Source organism: Nicotiana sylvestris, chromosome 9 (assembly GCF_000393655.2).
Source record: "Nicotiana sylvestris chromosome 9, ASM39365v2, whole genome shotgun sequence".
Taxonomy (NCBI): domain Eukaryota; kingdom Viridiplantae; phylum Streptophyta; class Magnoliopsida; order Solanales; family Solanaceae; genus Nicotiana; species Nicotiana sylvestris.
Genome location: NC_091065.1, coordinates 72,499,967 through 72,516,063, shown reverse-complemented (window position 1 = coordinate 72,516,063; position 16,097 = coordinate 72,499,967). Strand labels below are relative to the sequence as shown.

The 16,097-nt window shown below is 36.3% G+C and overlaps 2 protein-coding genes across 3 annotated transcripts; both read left to right on the top strand.

Annotated features, from left to right (window-relative positions):
• The first annotated feature begins 1,436 nt into the window (after positions 1–1,436).
• Positions 1,437–8,167, top strand: LOC104225606 (peptide chain release factor APG3, chloroplastic). Its single transcript, XM_009777449.2, has 15 exons — positions 1,437–1,733; positions 1,981–2,037; positions 2,582–2,662; positions 2,767–2,824; positions 2,964–3,067; positions 3,191–3,242; positions 4,045–4,094; positions 4,514–4,579; positions 4,670–4,834; positions 5,151–5,223; positions 5,330–5,462; positions 6,728–6,785; positions 7,206–7,253; positions 7,644–7,727; positions 7,837–8,167. The coding sequence occupies exons 1-15, from the start codon at positions 1,437–1,439 to the stop codon at positions 7,903–7,905; spliced, it is 1,395 nt and encodes a 464-aa protein (XP_009775751.2). The 3' UTR covers positions 7,906–8,167.
• A 1,269-nt stretch (positions 8,168–9,436) lies between these two features.
• Positions 9,437–15,703, top strand: LOC104225607 (uncharacterized). 2 transcript variants are annotated; one of them, XM_070156059.1, is made up of 15 exons: positions 9,437–9,580; positions 10,136–10,208; positions 10,539–10,560; positions 10,639–10,717; positions 10,815–10,847; positions 11,197–11,345; positions 11,475–11,631; positions 12,056–12,296; positions 12,379–12,620; positions 13,583–13,846; positions 13,919–14,029; positions 14,411–14,635; positions 14,703–14,906; positions 14,999–15,175; positions 15,263–15,703. In XM_070156059.1, exons 1-15 carry the CDS (start codon positions 9,575–9,577, stop codon positions 15,446–15,448), a joined length of 2,169 nt encoding a protein of 722 aa, XP_070012160.1. In that variant the 5' UTR covers positions 9,437–9,574; the 3' UTR covers positions 15,449–15,703. The 2 variants fall into 2 exon arrangements, with proteins under 2 accessions (XP_070012160.1, XP_009775752.1); XM_009777450.2 differs by having other exon boundaries at positions 9,437–9,899.
• The last annotated feature ends 394 nt before the right edge of the window (positions 15,704–16,097 follow it).

Genomic DNA, 16,097 nt, shown 5'->3' with positions numbered 1-16,097 from the left:
AGAACCAATAAAAAGATGCCACGTGATTAAATGGAAGTGACAATTGAAGCGTCGATTCTATAATAACGTTAATGGCGACAAATATTCCTGCTTTAATAAAATCCACTTCCCAAATATTCAATTGATGAATAAATGGCAAGTATGGGGACTATCTGTATTGGAAAAAATTGAGTTTATATATATTGAAATGATTGAAAGATGACATGTCATGACACGAAAGCTGGTCAAAGAATGGTGATTAGTAAAGAGGCACGAGTTGCAACAGATACGAGCAGAGGCACAAGCAGAGGCACGAACAAATATTCAAAAGACTCGACGCTCGTACCTATTTAAATCCAAAAATTAAGGAGAATGAATCTGACAACACAAAAGAGTACAGATACAATATTTAATAAGCATTAAATACTGAAAACGTTAGAAAATCTGTATTGAATTACAATAATTACCATTGTAACGTAGCATTAAAAGCCTTTAATTGTCCATAATAGCCTTATTATGATAATTGCAAAACATATATCTTAGAAATGTCTATAAAAAGGGGAAGACTGAACATTTGTAAGGACACGAAATATCATCGGAATATACTGATTTACTTTGTTTTCTTCTGTTCATCTTATTATTAGCAAAATCAATTTTCTTTATTCATTTTTTGATTATCAGTAACTCGAGTTCTTCTAAAATAAAGTTTTAGACCAAAATTTCACTTTTTGGTTAAACAAAGTCCAACCTGATTAACAACTCAATCAACACGTAAACTAAAAATTACTACAATGTGGCAGTGCGTATGATGTATAAAAACTTTATTTTCCGATCCATTATATAAGGAGATCAGTGATAATGGAAATTGAACACCCGGAGACTCCGACCAACACCATCAAGCTATAAACCTCGTTGTTAAAGAGTTATGGTTTACTCAACGTCTTAAGTTTGATGTTAACAAATGTAGCATAACTCTTGCGAGTTTAACTAAATTTAATATTTTTGGTATATAATATAAAAATATAAGTGAACTTCACTATCATTTCAACTAATATTAATTTGTGAACTCATAGTTTCAATTGCTTAATTAGTTCGCTAAGAACCTGAATCAATTTTTTTTTTTTAAAAAAGAAAAATTAACCCAAATAGCTGTTCACTTAATTTTTTGAATTAAAAATAACCGACGGATGTATAACATGTGTATAGTTCATATATAATATATATATATATATATATATATATATATATATATATATATATATATATATATATATAAAACCGTGTATAATTAATATATACCGACTTTAGAAAGCAAACATTAAATCTGGCTATCCATTTTTTAAATTCTAAATTGATCTCTCGAATTTGGATGACTTGACGTGGCACATGGATAGACACAGGTTGTTCATCTTTGAGCCCATATCCACAATTTCCAAACTTGGGCTTCGGGCTTTGCTATGCTACTAGAAGTGAGTACCTGTCCAAATGTTCGATTTCCATTTCCTTCCCCCTCGCTATATTCCCGGTTCTCTCTCGTAAATACACTACCTGTTATCCATTCAATTTTGCAGACTTGCACAGAACCACATACGTCGGAGTTAAAGAGCATGAATACTTTAGCTAACACTGGCTTTGCTGCCGGAATCTCCGCTACATCTTCGATTCAATCGCCAATACGACGTCATTGTGGAGGATTCGCTTTCGTTCGAGCTCCACCGAATCACACCCCTTCTAGAAGAATCGTCTGCATGGCGGTCCGTACAATTTTAGGAATATCTTTCTATGATAGTCGAGAAATGAATACAACTACGTAAAACCTGAATTCGAAAATAAGCGTAATTTGAAGAATTAAAATGAAGAGTGAAAAACGAAGAACAAAAGAATAATTAGTAATACTATGAATGCTATATGCTAATTTTGACAATTCAGTTTAGTGAGTGAACATAGTAATCGTAAGTTGCTTGTTTGACCTTTCTTATGTAATCAATTTGTATATTGCAGGAACCTTATCTAATTACAAAACTTGATTCAGCTGAGAAAACGTGGAAAGAATTGTCGGTATGCTTCTTTCTGAATCTCTTTATGCTTTTTGGACATGGATGGAAAAACTGGTTTTAGACCAATTATTTAATTCAATAAACTTTGTAGTCTGTTGTTATTAATTTATTCATGCGAGTGAATGTTTTATCGAATGTGTAGGCGTTTGGAAGACTTACGCTCAGTCTGACTATAACATGGTTAGTAAAGGTTTTGTTAAATGAATCGGACGAGTGACCTGGACCTCAAGTTTGCATTTAAAGACAGTTTCGGTATTATTTGAATACATATTTAATTTACGTAAGCTGTTATGACAGGAAGAAATGGTGAATTATCTTTTTGCAATATGCAATTTTGGATAGGTCTCTTATTTGGCTGGTTCAAAGTCTAAGCCTGTAAAAAGTGTGCTCCGAACCCAGTAGCTTTATCTTAGACCCTGGACCCTAGATATATGTTTAAAAACCCCATCAAGTACAAAGAATAGATTTCTGGTCAAATTTCTCATACTTCCTTTATAATGAGGAATGCCCAGGAATTACATTTAAAACTAGTGAAACACTTTCAGGTTAAGCTTGCTGATCCGGATGTTGTCTCAAATCCAAGTGAATATCAGAAGTTGGCGCAGTCAATGGCAGAGCTAGATGAAGTACCTTACTTAACTGTCATTTTATCTCCTTTTCTTGCGTTGACCCGATACTAATGGCACTCGTTTTTTTTGTTCACACTTTTGTTGTCTGTTTTTTGAGCTAGGTCGTGTTGACATACAGGAAATTCAAGGATTGTGAGAAGCAACTGGAAGAAGCAAAAGGTTATCATCCATTTTTGTGTTTTTCAGAAGCCAAAGCAATTTTATACCATTTACTAATTCTCCCTCCATGCTTTAATTAGACTGGTGCTGTTTGTTGTAGTTTATGCATATATCTGACGGCCTCTTCTATTCCTGTCAGCTTTATCTAAAGACGCTGGAGCCGACGAGGACATGGCTGAGATGGTAGCTTCTGAAATTCAATCCTTGACGGAGCAAATCAAAGACCTAGAGGAGAAGTTTAAGGTTATTACAGTTCTTCCTTTAAAGTATTTATATTTACCTTTCTTATTTCAGTTCCCAGATAGTTCTTGTGTTTACTTCAATGCATTTTTGGGGGATTTATGTTGATATTTCTCATGATGGCAGCTAATGCTCCTTCCAAGTGACCCTCTTGATTCGAGGAATATAATGCTTGAAGGTATGTTATTCTTTTACTTTGCCTTGTCTTGATTGGGTAGAGTTTTCTGCTCAGCGTCTTAGTTTCAGATTCATGAACTCCAAGCAACAATTAAAATTATTTGCTGGTATAAGTGATCCAGATGATAAAAAAGTCGAATATTTTTGTTGGGAACTTAAATGAACAGATGTTGAAACCATGAGGCTTTCTTGAGATATTTGGAAGTGGAACAAAATATAAGGTTACAGACTCTTAACGCCATCGTGCTAAAATTAATAAGAGTAAAGTTTTTCAAATGTGAAAAAGTGGCAAAGTTAAGCAAAAGATCTTCACATCAAATTTGAGCTGATATAAATTTTAGTCCTATCTTATGTTTGCTTAGATTGCTCGAAAAAACTTTTCCATTATAGGAGATAGCTTCATATTTTTGGGACGGAATAAAATGGCTAGTAAGTCTGAACCATGACTGGGGGAATACTTGCTATTTGCGTGTATCCTTTTAAATGGCCACATTGAGTTTCACATTATTACTCTTGCAGGATTGATGAAATCTAGTACAACTCATGTTGGTAGAATCTGGCTGTTTGCAAGTCCTCTAAAAACTGTCCAGCTTATATCCTTGGATGTGTCTTTATTGACCTCTTTAGGTTCTAGTGCATGAGTAGCTACAAATATTGAGATTTAAGGGTTAACTGGCACGTGATGTGCGTGCGCTGTATGCTGTTTAATTTTGAATTATCTCCCTCCTAACTGTTTAGTTAAGTAAATTATTTCACAAAAAGCTTTAATTTTGGGTATAGGAGTTAACTCTTCTGTCTTGCAGTCAGGGCAGGTGCTGGTGGGGATGAGGCTGGAATTTGGGCTGGTGATCTTGTAGGTACATGTTCCCTTAGTCCTTCTAAATTCTACTATATGATTGCGATACTTTTTCAAATATTGCAAAATAAATGAAGGAATAAAAGAAGAGGATTTTAATATATCTGGTCATTCAACTCTTGTTACTTGTAACATTGACATGCGTTAGACAGTACACTGTTGCCTTATGACATATGACCTTTACGGGTCCAACGTGCAATAGCTTGCTGATAGCTAAGAAAGAACATGGAATGTTCCCTATCCAGATTCACTTTTAGATGTAGAAAAGTTTAAATTGTTAAGCTAGAGTCTTTACAGTGCTATTCCATCCACCACTCTGAAAAAAGTGGTAGTTTCCTTTTCCCATATAGTGAAATGAAGAACTCAGATCTCATTGCATGGCACACTTATTTCTTCTTCGCTTTGACATCATTTAGGTGCGTATGTATGAGAAGTACAGCGAACGGAACTCTTGGAAGTTTGCTCCGATCTCATGCTCCGAGGTAAATATGTACTAAATTGTAATTGACAACTATGTTTTCATTAGGAAATATTTTCCTTCTCTGACCTATTTAACAACATCTTTTGTCAAGGCTGAAAAAGGAGGATTTAAAACATATGTGATGGAGATCAAAGGCAAGCGTGTCTATAGTAAATTAAAATATGAATCTGGTGTTCATCGAGTTCAACGTGTACCGCAAACAGAAACTCAAGGCCGTGTTCACACTTCCACTGCAACAGTTGCTATCATGCCAGAGGTTAGTTATTCACAAGTTCACTAAAAAATCTCTGCAGCTCTGCTATTTAGTCTAGCTTGATATGTTCATCTTTTTTATGTTTTGTATATCAGCAGGTTCATCCACAGATATTGTAGCGATCACATAGATTGCTGCATCATTTATATTGCCATGTATGGCCGAGTTGCTGTCGATAACCGAACTTCCATTTTTAACCAGTGTTTTCATTATGATTTTTTTATTCTTTTTTCCTTAAGTATATCTAGGTCTTTTGGGTCCCTGTTGTGTCTGCTGTTGTTGCTTTTCATTTCATCCTTGATATATTATCTGGTTTCAGGCTGATGAAGTTGATGTGGAAATCGATCCAAAGGATATAGAACTAACAACAGCACGTTCTGGTGGTGCTGGAGGTATATGATGATTCATTTTTCATGTTCTACTAAATTTCCCTAAACATGAACTTTTCTTGTACTTATTGACAGCATGTTTATATTGATACATGATTATGCTATGCAGGGCAGAATGTTAACAAGGTGGAGACTGCAGTTGATCTTTACCATAAACCAACGGGAATTAGAATATTTTGTACCGAAGAAAGGAGTCAGCTTAAAAACAAGAATCGTGCTTTCCAACTACTGAGAGCCAAATTGTGAGGAACAGCAATTCACATATCGGGTTTTTGCTTTATGGAGTTACTGAACTTTATTATTTAAAAGATAAAAGATTAAAAAACAGAATTTCTCAACTTAGATCTAGATGAAATTAGTCATATGGATTAGGTGAGATGCCCTTGCTTATGTAGTTGACCTCCTCTGAAAGCAACTAGATAGGTTTGTCTAAGAAAATGACTTACTTCTGATATGAACATGAAGTACTGCTTTATAGATCCTATAATGAAAGGCTCTGGTGTTTGAGCTGCCCGCTATGTCTGGATCTATACTTCCAACTCTGCGGAATAGTTTGGTTTGCGTGTTTTTTTACTACTGCTTAGAGCACCTTCATTTGCTAGTCTCGCTAGTTTAAGAGTGAAGTTACAACTTTAACTGACTGCCTGTATCAGATATGCTTTTCACTAAGCATGTAGTATATGTTCTTCATATCTAGATAACGTTGTCATATATAACAGTATGAACAAAAGAAACCTGCACGATTAAGGAAGAATCTGTTAGTGTTTTGCTATGTTCTATGACAATGATAAGCACATGGCTGCTCTAGGTTTTTTGTTTCATACTCTTGACATAGGGTAACTTCTAAGTCTTCCATGCATAGGAAAAACACGCATTTATATAATGTTGTGGATCAACAAAGTTTCAGATGGGCGATAAAGGTCTATTATCATTAACGTGTGTTTTATACTATTATGCGACTAGTTTCTTTACAAATCATATGGTTTGACATTTTAATTGCTATTCTGGAAGTCTACAAGGCTATGTGTCGTCAAAATTTTGGTCACTGACTGATAGAGTCAGCGATCAATCAAGACAAGCACTGGTAAGAAAATTGTCCAAGAGTTGTTGAAACCTCTGTGTTATCCCTTTTTTGTTGATCTCCACCATTTTACAATTTTTATGATGGTCATATGCATATATGAATCTCTATATAATCTTACTCGCAAGGAAATATGGATATTCTTCATTAGTTTCAGACATGCATTATTTGTTGGTGAAGTAAAAGCAAAATCTTGCGGGTCCAAAAATTCATCGGAATAACTGTCTAGGCTGAAGAGCCACGAACAGTCTATATCCTTCTACATACACATCATCTTTATACATTGGCCCATTCTTGTTATTTCATTCCATGTATGCTATTTCTTTACACTAACACAAGGTGATATTTATGTATATTTACTATGTTCTTGACTTTATGCAATTACTATTATATCTACGCAGAATAAGACTTGTGATATTCTTCCAGGTATGAGATTAAGTTAAGGGAGCAGCAGGAATCGATAAGAAACCAGAGAAAATTACAGGTAAGATGACCAAGCCTTCAAATCGTTGAACTCGTATAACCAAAATGCAGTAGGAAGGGATGAAATCAAATCGACATGCTTGATGACATTTTAAGTTTTTCTTTTTATCTGAAATGATATCCATACGGACCATACCTATATGTCCAAGTGCAAGTAGCTTATGTATATCTACCTGCTGATCGTCTAATATATATACCTTCACTAGTGCAAACCTTTTTCATATTGATATGGTAATGTCTGTGAAAGATAAATAAATGTCCTAGTTGTTTCCTGGGGTAATGTAACATAAACAAGTTGATACAACATTTTTGACACGGTCAGTTTTAAGCCTTATGATCTCCTATTTCTTCTATTCGATTAAGGAGCACGAGGACATCTTGTCAATTTTCCTGATTAGACTGTTTACGTTTACAATGACAGGTAGGTACTGGTGCTCGGTCAGAAAAAATTCGGACATACAACTACAAGGTAAATAAGCCATAATGCCTTGAACTGGAGAGAATGTTTTACTGCAAAAGAAACTTTTGACATCCAATTAATGATTATGATAGTATAATAATCCCACCACTCTCTTGAACTGCAATTCTGGTTCGCAGAAACATGTAGTTTTACTGAATATGGAAACTTCGAACTTTGTGTTTTTTTTTTTTTTGTGCGTGTGTGTGTGTGTGTGGGGGGGGGGGGGGGCTGTAAACAACTGTGTTTTTCCTGATTATTGTTTAAGTTATGGTATAAATGAAGCATCTCGTGTTTCTGCATTCTGGATAAACTGACTGGTTTTCTAAAATTTCTTTTTGATTACCCACCCTTACATCTCACTTTTCCATCATTGTGATCTATTTTATCTGATGTTCACAGGACAATAGGGTCACTGATCATCGGCTAAAAATGAACTTTGAGCTTACCTCATTTCTTGAGGGTGACATTGAGACAGCTGTTCAGGTATATTACTTTTGGAAAGTAGCCATTAGCATCCCTTCTTTGTGTGTGTAAGGGGGGGGGGGGTAAGATTTGCCATTAAGACACTCATGCTAATTTCGTCTTGGTGCAGTCTTGTTCTACTATGGAACAACAGGAGTTACTGCAAGAACTTGCGGAATCTGTCAGTACGCCTGCTTGACAATTTGTAACCTTTGTTTTTGCAAGAAGCTCTATTTCTTCCTTCGTAGAACACTTATCGCGGATCAGCATTGTTTAAATGTACCATACGGGTATCATTCTTGTTAGAATTGTTGTCAATCTAGGATTAGTACAAACGGAATGAGGAAATCTAGTGCTAAGTCTAGGAGCTCTGTCAGATCGCCGTTTTAGGATCTTAGCTTCTAAAAGTTACAGAACACTTCAACAATGAGTTCATTATTGAAAATTAATACTTGTGCATATTTCCCTCATCTTTAAAGCTGATGATTCCGGGATTTGTTTTTTTTTTCTTCTTTCCCTTTTTATCATCTGCTGATAATACAAGCGTGGTTCTGTTCTATTTCATAACATTCTTAAAAATTACAGTCCCATTCGTATGCAATAAAAGGATCCATTTGCAATCAAATATATTGATTCAATTAATCTATTAATTCACCCTTACCTGATTTTTGTGTTTGTTTAATCGTACGACTTAAAACAAGCACCTAGAAACCAAACATACCCAAGTCAGGAATTGGCTAAATTATTTATAGGATATTTAACAATCACTTGAAAGGAAAGAGATTGGTCTCATACCATAAAAATTGAGTAACAAACAATGAGATTCCCCTTCACCTTGGTTACCCTGTCATGTTTTGTATCTTCGTTTTTCATTGAAAAGAAACAAATGATACGACTGTGCGCGACAGAAAGAAAAGTGTTCCAATCACCTTGATTTATGTATTATTAATATGGCTCACAGTAAAAGCAGATTAATCAAAAAAAATTGAAGTTAGTTTAAAAGTGAGAATATCATAAATTTATTTAGTGAAACTGATTTAAATATTAGAAATTTACGAAATGGTTTTGACGATCCGAAAAGATAGAACTTAATTCTATAATTTAGTTATTTAAATGAACCTCGTTTCCGAATATCAAATTGGAATTTCCCAGGAAAAAAGATCAACACTCTAATTTGGATGATTTTGTGACGACCCTATCTTATCCTATTTTAAATACCACAATTCTCCTGTTCGACAAAAGTAACAGAAAAAATAAGCTAAGCATCATTTGTTTGGTTAGCCTTTACCTGACCAACTACCTAATACTACGCAGACTCATCAAACAACGCTTTTTAGTTTTTTTTTTCCAGAATTTGACCCGAACCACTTTAATTTGTTCTCAACTCTTCTCACCTCCTAGGTGAGACAAGCTACCTTTAGCTAGGAACCGTTGTTTAAACTTTCTTCATCACAATTTATATTAATGTAATGTTTCAGAAGTCGTAGTTTTTTATTTGACTACCATTTGATTATTTTTCTAAATATTTTACTTTTTATAGCAATAAAATTAACAAACCAGTTTCTGGACTCAAACAAAAAATAAGATACCACATTCATATTATGAATGTCAGTAACATTTTTATTACCACATTCTTGTGGTATCTAATATCTTCTAAATTTTTCTCTAGTTAAATTATTACTATCATATTTTTATGAAACAGAAATTCTTTTCTCAAAAGAAAAAGAAAGACAGAGATGGAAAGAGTAGCACGGTACTCATTTGGAAACTGGGCGTTTGCACCGTTGCCGCAGGTTTGTTCTGGAGCGGCCACGTGGTAAACTGGCAGGTCAATCACCAAAGCACTCTCCCTCGATCTTCCAAATGGCATGGAGGTTCGCATTCGCACCACCTCTTCAACCTTGTCTCCTCACTATAAATATAAAATTCAACCCCCAAAACTCCTTTTCCATTTTTGGCAAATCTCTCAAATCTTCTATGCTCAAGAGACTCCTAATTTCTTCCTCATCTCGCTACTGCTTCTCCAAAAAACCCATCAAATTCCACTTGCATCCCTTTTTTCGTCGGCCCATTCACTCTCTGAGTGTTCTTGCCATGGCTGAACAATCCTCATCCAGCAGTTCTTCCCATAAGCATAACAATCGTCTTACCTCTGAACATAGTCCTTATCTTCTTCAGCACGCCCATAATCCGGTATTCAATAATATTACTACTACTACTTTTTAAATTTCGAGGACTAATAAAAATTGTCGAACATTGATGAATCCCCAAATTTATATTGGGATTTTGGATTGAGGTGTAGTTGATAGTGAGAGTCTGGGGGCTGTTTGATGGAATGTTTAATTTTGTTATTAAACTAAAAAGCGGAAGGGAAATTTTATGCCTTCTATTCTCTGCACTAACTTTGTTACTTTGTTCATGATGGGAAGGTTGATTGGTATCCATGGGGTGAGGAGGCCTTTGCTGAAGCTCGCAATAGAGATGTCCCTATCTTTTTGTCAAGTCAGTAACGTTTTGTTTTTCATTATATTACTCACTGTCCCATTTTATGTGGCATACTTTACATTTTAGTCTGTCCCAAACAGAATGTCAATTCTTTTAGACCTTAAGTTCTGAAAGTCTTTCTGTTTTTCTTAATCGCTGCACCACTCAAACATGCCACATAAAAAATTTAAGAAGGAGGCAGCTTTTGTGATTTTTCCTGTACCCCTTTTACTCTCTTGGAGTTATTCCAAATGATTCAATTATGATTTCCTAAAAGCTAATATTGAAATCTTTTCATGCTGTGTTTTGGTCATGGATCATGTGGTGCTTGCCATGTCACGTTTCAAGTTGGTTACAGCACGTGTCATTGGTAAGTTTTTGTTTTTTTTACCTGGAGAGTTTCTAGAAATTAATATAGTGGAAGACTAATGCTTTATTAATTGATAAGGTGTCATGTCATGGAAGTTGAATCTTTTGAAGATGAAGAGGTGGCCAAATTGCTAAACGATTGGTTCGTTAGCATCAAGGTGAATCTGACAGTTTATTCAAGCTAACTTATTGTTCTGCATTTAGCTAGTTGTCTATAATCTTCCAACTAATCAACATTACCTTGTATGTGTACAGGTTGATAGAGAGGAGCGTCCAGATGTTGACAAGGTAAAAAGTCTCATTGGATTATGCTCTAGTTGATCGCTTTTCTAGTTGATTCTATTGGATTACATTTGTTCCATTCAACTTGCATTGCTATTTGACGTATGCTATTGTATTTTGGTTATTGGTTACACTCAGCGTTGCTCTTGGTGTTCTTTGATTATCCTCGTTGATAGTATCTTATACTTTGCAAATAAGTTGCTATCATCACTTTCTTGCCTCTGGTTATGTGATGAACAAAGTACGCGCACTGAATTTGGTTGACTACTATTAGTTCCTTAATGATTGTTCGATTTTTAATGTCCAAAGGTGATGCTATCCGCAATGAGTGGCCTAATTTTTGTTCTAATCTCAGGTGTACATGACATATGTGCAAGCTTTATATGGTGGTGGCGGTTGGCCACTAAACGTTTTTCTTTCACCTGATTTGAAGCCCTTGATGGGTGGGACTTATTTTCCTCCAGAAGACAACTATGGAAGGCCAGGATTTAAAACTATACTCAGGTGTGCACATTCTCTACTTTCAGATTAAGCTGTTCAACATGAACTTGTGCTGCACTTTAAATATAAATGGAATTCTTTTTAAGCTCAAAGTTCTGAGAATATTTCCTGTATGCTTATCATCATGCTTAGGAAAGTGACGGAAGCGTGGAACAGCAAGAGAGATATGCTTGTCCAGAGTGGATCCTTTGCAATAGAACAATTATCAGAGGCAATGGCGGCAGTTGCAACATCAAATAAGCTTTCAGATGAGGTTCCGGAAACTGCACTGCGTAAATGTGCTGATCATGTAAGATTTTCCGTGAATACATAGCCGAGTTGTCTTTTGTATGTGGTGGCAACCTGACTGTTTGGAGTTACTTACAAGAAAAGCCACATTTGATGCTTGAGAGAGACCTATATCCTCCTGTCTCTTCTTTATTGCTACTATCCCTATTATTTTGAAGTACTTCAGAATTCTTCAGCTTCTCATGATAGATATTGCGCCTTTTTCTCTATGGTAATTGACCATTGAGAAAAGGGGCAATATATATCATGAGAAGCTGACCCGCAAACCTCAGGGTAGTGCTGAGTCTCTGTCTAACTTGATTATTTGACATCTTTGCTTGTTCCTGAAATTTGACCATCTGAATGCTACTCTTAAGGATTAATTAGTATGTGATATTGTTATGATGTGGTCTAACATCCACATGTCTCCCCTGCATTTGCTGCAGCTAGGAGAAAGCTACGATTCAAAATATGGTGGTTTTGGTTCTGCACCCAAATTTCCAAGGCCAGTTGAGATGCAGCTGATGCTTTACAGCTCAAAGAGGTCTGGGGAGACTGGAAAATCAGGTGAAGCCAAGAATGCTTTAAATATGGTCTTGTTCACTTTAGAATGCATGGCGAGGGGTGGTATCCATGATCATGTTGGAGGTGGTTTTCACAGATACAGCGTGGATGAATGCTGGCATGGTGAGCTGAATTATTATGTATGCATTGTGATATAAATTTTAATTCTCGTTCAATTGATGCGTTCTTTTTCTGCTTCTTGCAGTTCCACATTTCGAGAAAATGTTATATGATCAGGGTCAACTTTGTAATGTGTATCTCGATGCTTTTTGTATCACAAAGGATGTGTTTTATTCAAGTTTGTCTCGTGATATCCTTGACTACTTGAGGAGGGATATGATTGGTCCAAATGGTGAAATATTTTCGGCTGAGGATGCTGATAGTTATGAATCTGAAGGTGCGTCACGGAAAAAGGAGGGTGCTTTCTATGTCTGGACTAGTACCGAGGTACTTATCACTGTTGTTTTTACTGTCAAATGTTTGAATAGGTATCGTTTCTGTTTTGTTGTTTGAAGTTCGAGTATTGAGACATGTATGAATCAGCAATTGCTGGCTAACATCTGGAATGGATAGACTGGTCAGGTGGTTGTTGCTCCGAACACATGCCTCAGATGCTGTTGGCAATTGGCCTCCAGCTTATAATGTCTTGATATTTCGCTCTACACCATGCTCATTTAGTGTTGCAAATCTTTAAAGGTTGGAGAAAGCTCAGATATGCTTTTGGCAAATGACAGTATGGTTGATATGGTATAGCAATTTAGAAGTCAGCTTGACTCATAAAGTGGGACATTGAATTATAACTTAAAATCGGAGTTGCTCAATAAATTTGGTTTCTTCAAGTAAGCTGGACTAATCAGTTTCCAATGGAAATTTATATGCATCATTTTTTGATTATCCACTGGAAGTGTCTGAAACAAAATGGTTTGGAGGATCGACAAGCCAGCCTTCTTGTAAGGTGCAGATTGGACAAATCAAATTTTTATGCCAAGCTCAGCTAAATCTAGATTTTACAGATCCTGTTTTCTAACAAAATTTCAAATTAAGTAGTCCCACCAAGTAGCTCTTCTGACCAAATAGGTTACATAAACGCTATTATATTCTCAGCTGCTGCTATGGAAGGTGTCATCAACTTCAAAAACAGTCTAGTCCTTAAACATGTTAAAACTGTTGGATCAATGCTTAGCCCAATCCACATATAGGAAGCCAGTCTTAGCAAGCATTATAGCCTTGTAAGACATGGTTCCATGCATATCTGATTAGTAAAACAAAATATAGGAGGAAAACATTTACTTTGTGACACAATCAAATAGGATAAAAAGAGGAAAACAGAAAATACCTACCGAGAAAGCTACTTGTTTGACACGATTTTCTGCCCAGCATTGAGCTTGAGTGCATTGATTTTTATGAAGGTTGACGACATAGTTGGCGAGCATGCAACGCTTGTCAAGGATCACTATTATGTGAAACCCTCAGGTAACTGTGATCTTTCAAGGAGGAGTGATCCACATAATGAATTCAAGGGCAAAAACGTGCTAATAGAAAGAAGTAGTACCTCTGCGATGGCATCAAAACATGCTTTGCCTGTCGAGCAGTATCTTGATATCCTGGGGAACGCTCGGCAGAGACTCTTTGACGTGCGGTCGGAACGTCCCCGACCACATCTGGATGATAAGGTATATTTCTTTTTCGCAGATGTGTTTACTATTCTCATTATGTTCAGTGCGATAACTGATCTATTCTTGTAGGTTATTGTATCATGGAATGGCCTAGTGATTTCATCTCTTGCTAGAGCGTCAAAAATTCTCAAGGGAGAACCGGAGGGAACAAGGTTCTACTTCCCTGTGACAGGCACCAATGTAAGATTTCAGAGCCATCTTTGACTTTAAGAAATGGGTTAGTCACTTAGTCTCATAAATGCGTGGCACTGTACTTTCTCAGCAGGCATGTGTAAAACTGGTAGTAGTAAAATCTTTGTTAAGCAGTTGAAATTTCAGTTTGTTTAATGAAAATATTGATACTCATTGTCCTCCAAGGTTCTATATGCCTCTGAAACCAGGATCTTTGGTGCATTACTGGATTGACACCCATGTCTATTGGTTAACTTTTATTTGTTATAAACTCTCATTTTTGCAAAGCATTTTGACACATTTAGTTAACTTACGTCTTAGATCAGGTACTGTTGGTAGGGTTGCCTTCTCTGTTGACTGCTTAAATTTGTTTCTGCTCATCATTTTCAGCCCAAGGAGTACATGGATGTCGCTGAGAAAGCAGCATATTTTATCAGGAATAACCTTTATAATCAACAGACACGCAGGCTGCAGCATAGCTTTAGGAATGGTCCTTCCAAAGCACCTGGATTTCTAGATGATTATGCATTTCTGATATCAGGTCTACTGGATCTTTACGAGTTCGGTGGTTCAGTCTTCTGGTTGGGTTGGGCACTCGAACTTCAGGAGACCCAAGTAAGAAATTTTTTGATCTTTCAGTCAATAGGACAAGTTCTTATTACTGTTAAACTATTTCTTGCAGGATGAGTTATTTCTCGACAAAGCTGGAGGAGGTTACTTCAGCACAACTGGTGAAGATCCTTCTGTTCTTCTTCGTGTGAAAGAAGATCATGATGCAGCGGAGCCTTCAGGGAATTCTGTTTCAGTGATTAATCTAGTGAGATTGGCCTCTATGGTTGCTGGTGACAAATCCAAACATTACAGAGAGACTGCAGAACATGTTCTGGTGTGCCTTTTGCCTTGAACTTTCTGCGTTTGATGTTGATTGTATGATCCGTGTATTTTTGCCAGTAAATTTGTAACTTATGCATTTGATAGGCGGTTTTCGAGAAGAGGTTGAAAGATGCAGCTGTCGCTGTGCCACTGATGTGCTGTGCAGCAGACATGCTGGCTTTTCCTGCTAGAAAGCAGGTAGTTTTAGTTGGAGTGAAATCATCTGAGGAGTTCGAAAACATGGTTGCTGCTGCTCATGCAGCATACGATCTTAACAAGACGGTAAGTACTTTCCGTGCATGAGCTAAACCTTCATATCAGATTGTACGTTGATGAAATTTGCTTCTTACTAGTACTGATTCTAAATAGGTTGTTCACATCGATCCAACCGATGCGGAGGAGATGAGATTTTGGGAAGAAACTAACGGAAATATTGCTTTGATGGCGAAAAACAATGCTGCTGCTGACAAACTAATTGCCCTTGTTTGTCAAAACTTCACATGTAGCCCTCCAGTCAGTGACCCGAAATCTCTTGAATCATTGCTCTCCCAGTAAATACTAAAAGCTTTAATTAAGAGTAGTTCAATAGTATGTACATAGAGTTGCCACCAGCAACTAGAGAAACTGGAATTACTTGTTTGCCTGAATTATCTGTTACAATAAGGTTCTGCTATGGTTTTCTTGAACCAAGTGTCCTATAGTTCATTAGCTTTGGCTAAGGGTTAGTTCACAGATACGTGTACATAAGAAATCAGATACTGAGATCATATGTTAATTTAATGAGTGGGGTCTGGTGTGGTGGTTCTTTTTTCTTGTTAGTAAACACTTTGGGGCGTTTGGTATGAGGTATAAGGGGTGGTATAAAAATTTAATACCATTTTAATACTCGGTTTGGTTAGCAAATCAGGTATAAGTTATCCCGGTGTGTTAATTTTAACACCGGGATAACTTATACCTTATAGAGGATGGGATAATTAGCACCGGTATAAATTATACCTTCTTCTTAGAAATTATACAATTGTCATTTTTAATACAACATATCAAACAGTGAATAAACAACAATTTCAGCATAACTAATCCCATCATAATTTATCCCAACATAACTTATACCGGCATAAGCTTTATTCCAACCAAACAACCCCCAAGTTGTCGGGTACTGCAATATTTTTCCATTGGTAGTGCTAGAGAGGAGTATTAAGTTTGT

Excerpts from the sequence above, each read along its gene's own strand:
- LOC104225607 (XM_009777450.2), top strand. The coding sequence starts at position 9,570 with ATGGCATGGAGGTTCGCATTCGCACCACCTCTTCAACCTTGTCTCCTC. Across the intron at positions 9,900-10,135 it reads TTCAGCACGCCCATAATCCG|GTTGATTGGTATCCATGGGG; the intron begins GTATTCAATAAT and ends CATGATGGGAAG. Across the intron at positions 10,718-10,814 it reads ATTGGTTCGTTAGCATCAAG|GTTGATAGAGAGGAGCGTCC; the intron begins GTGAATCTGACA and ends GTATGTGTACAG.
- LOC104225606 (XM_009777449.2), top strand. The coding sequence starts at position 1,437 with ATGCTACTAGAAGTGAGTACCTGTCCAAATGTTCGATTTCCATTTCCT. Across the intron at positions 4,095-4,513 it reads GAATTTGGGCTGGTGATCTT|GTGCGTATGTATGAGAAGTA; the intron begins GTAGGTACATGT and ends GACATCATTTAG. Across the intron at positions 5,224-5,329 it reads ACGTTCTGGTGGTGCTGGAG|GGCAGAATGTTAACAAGGTG; the intron begins GTATATGATGAT and ends TATGCTATGCAG.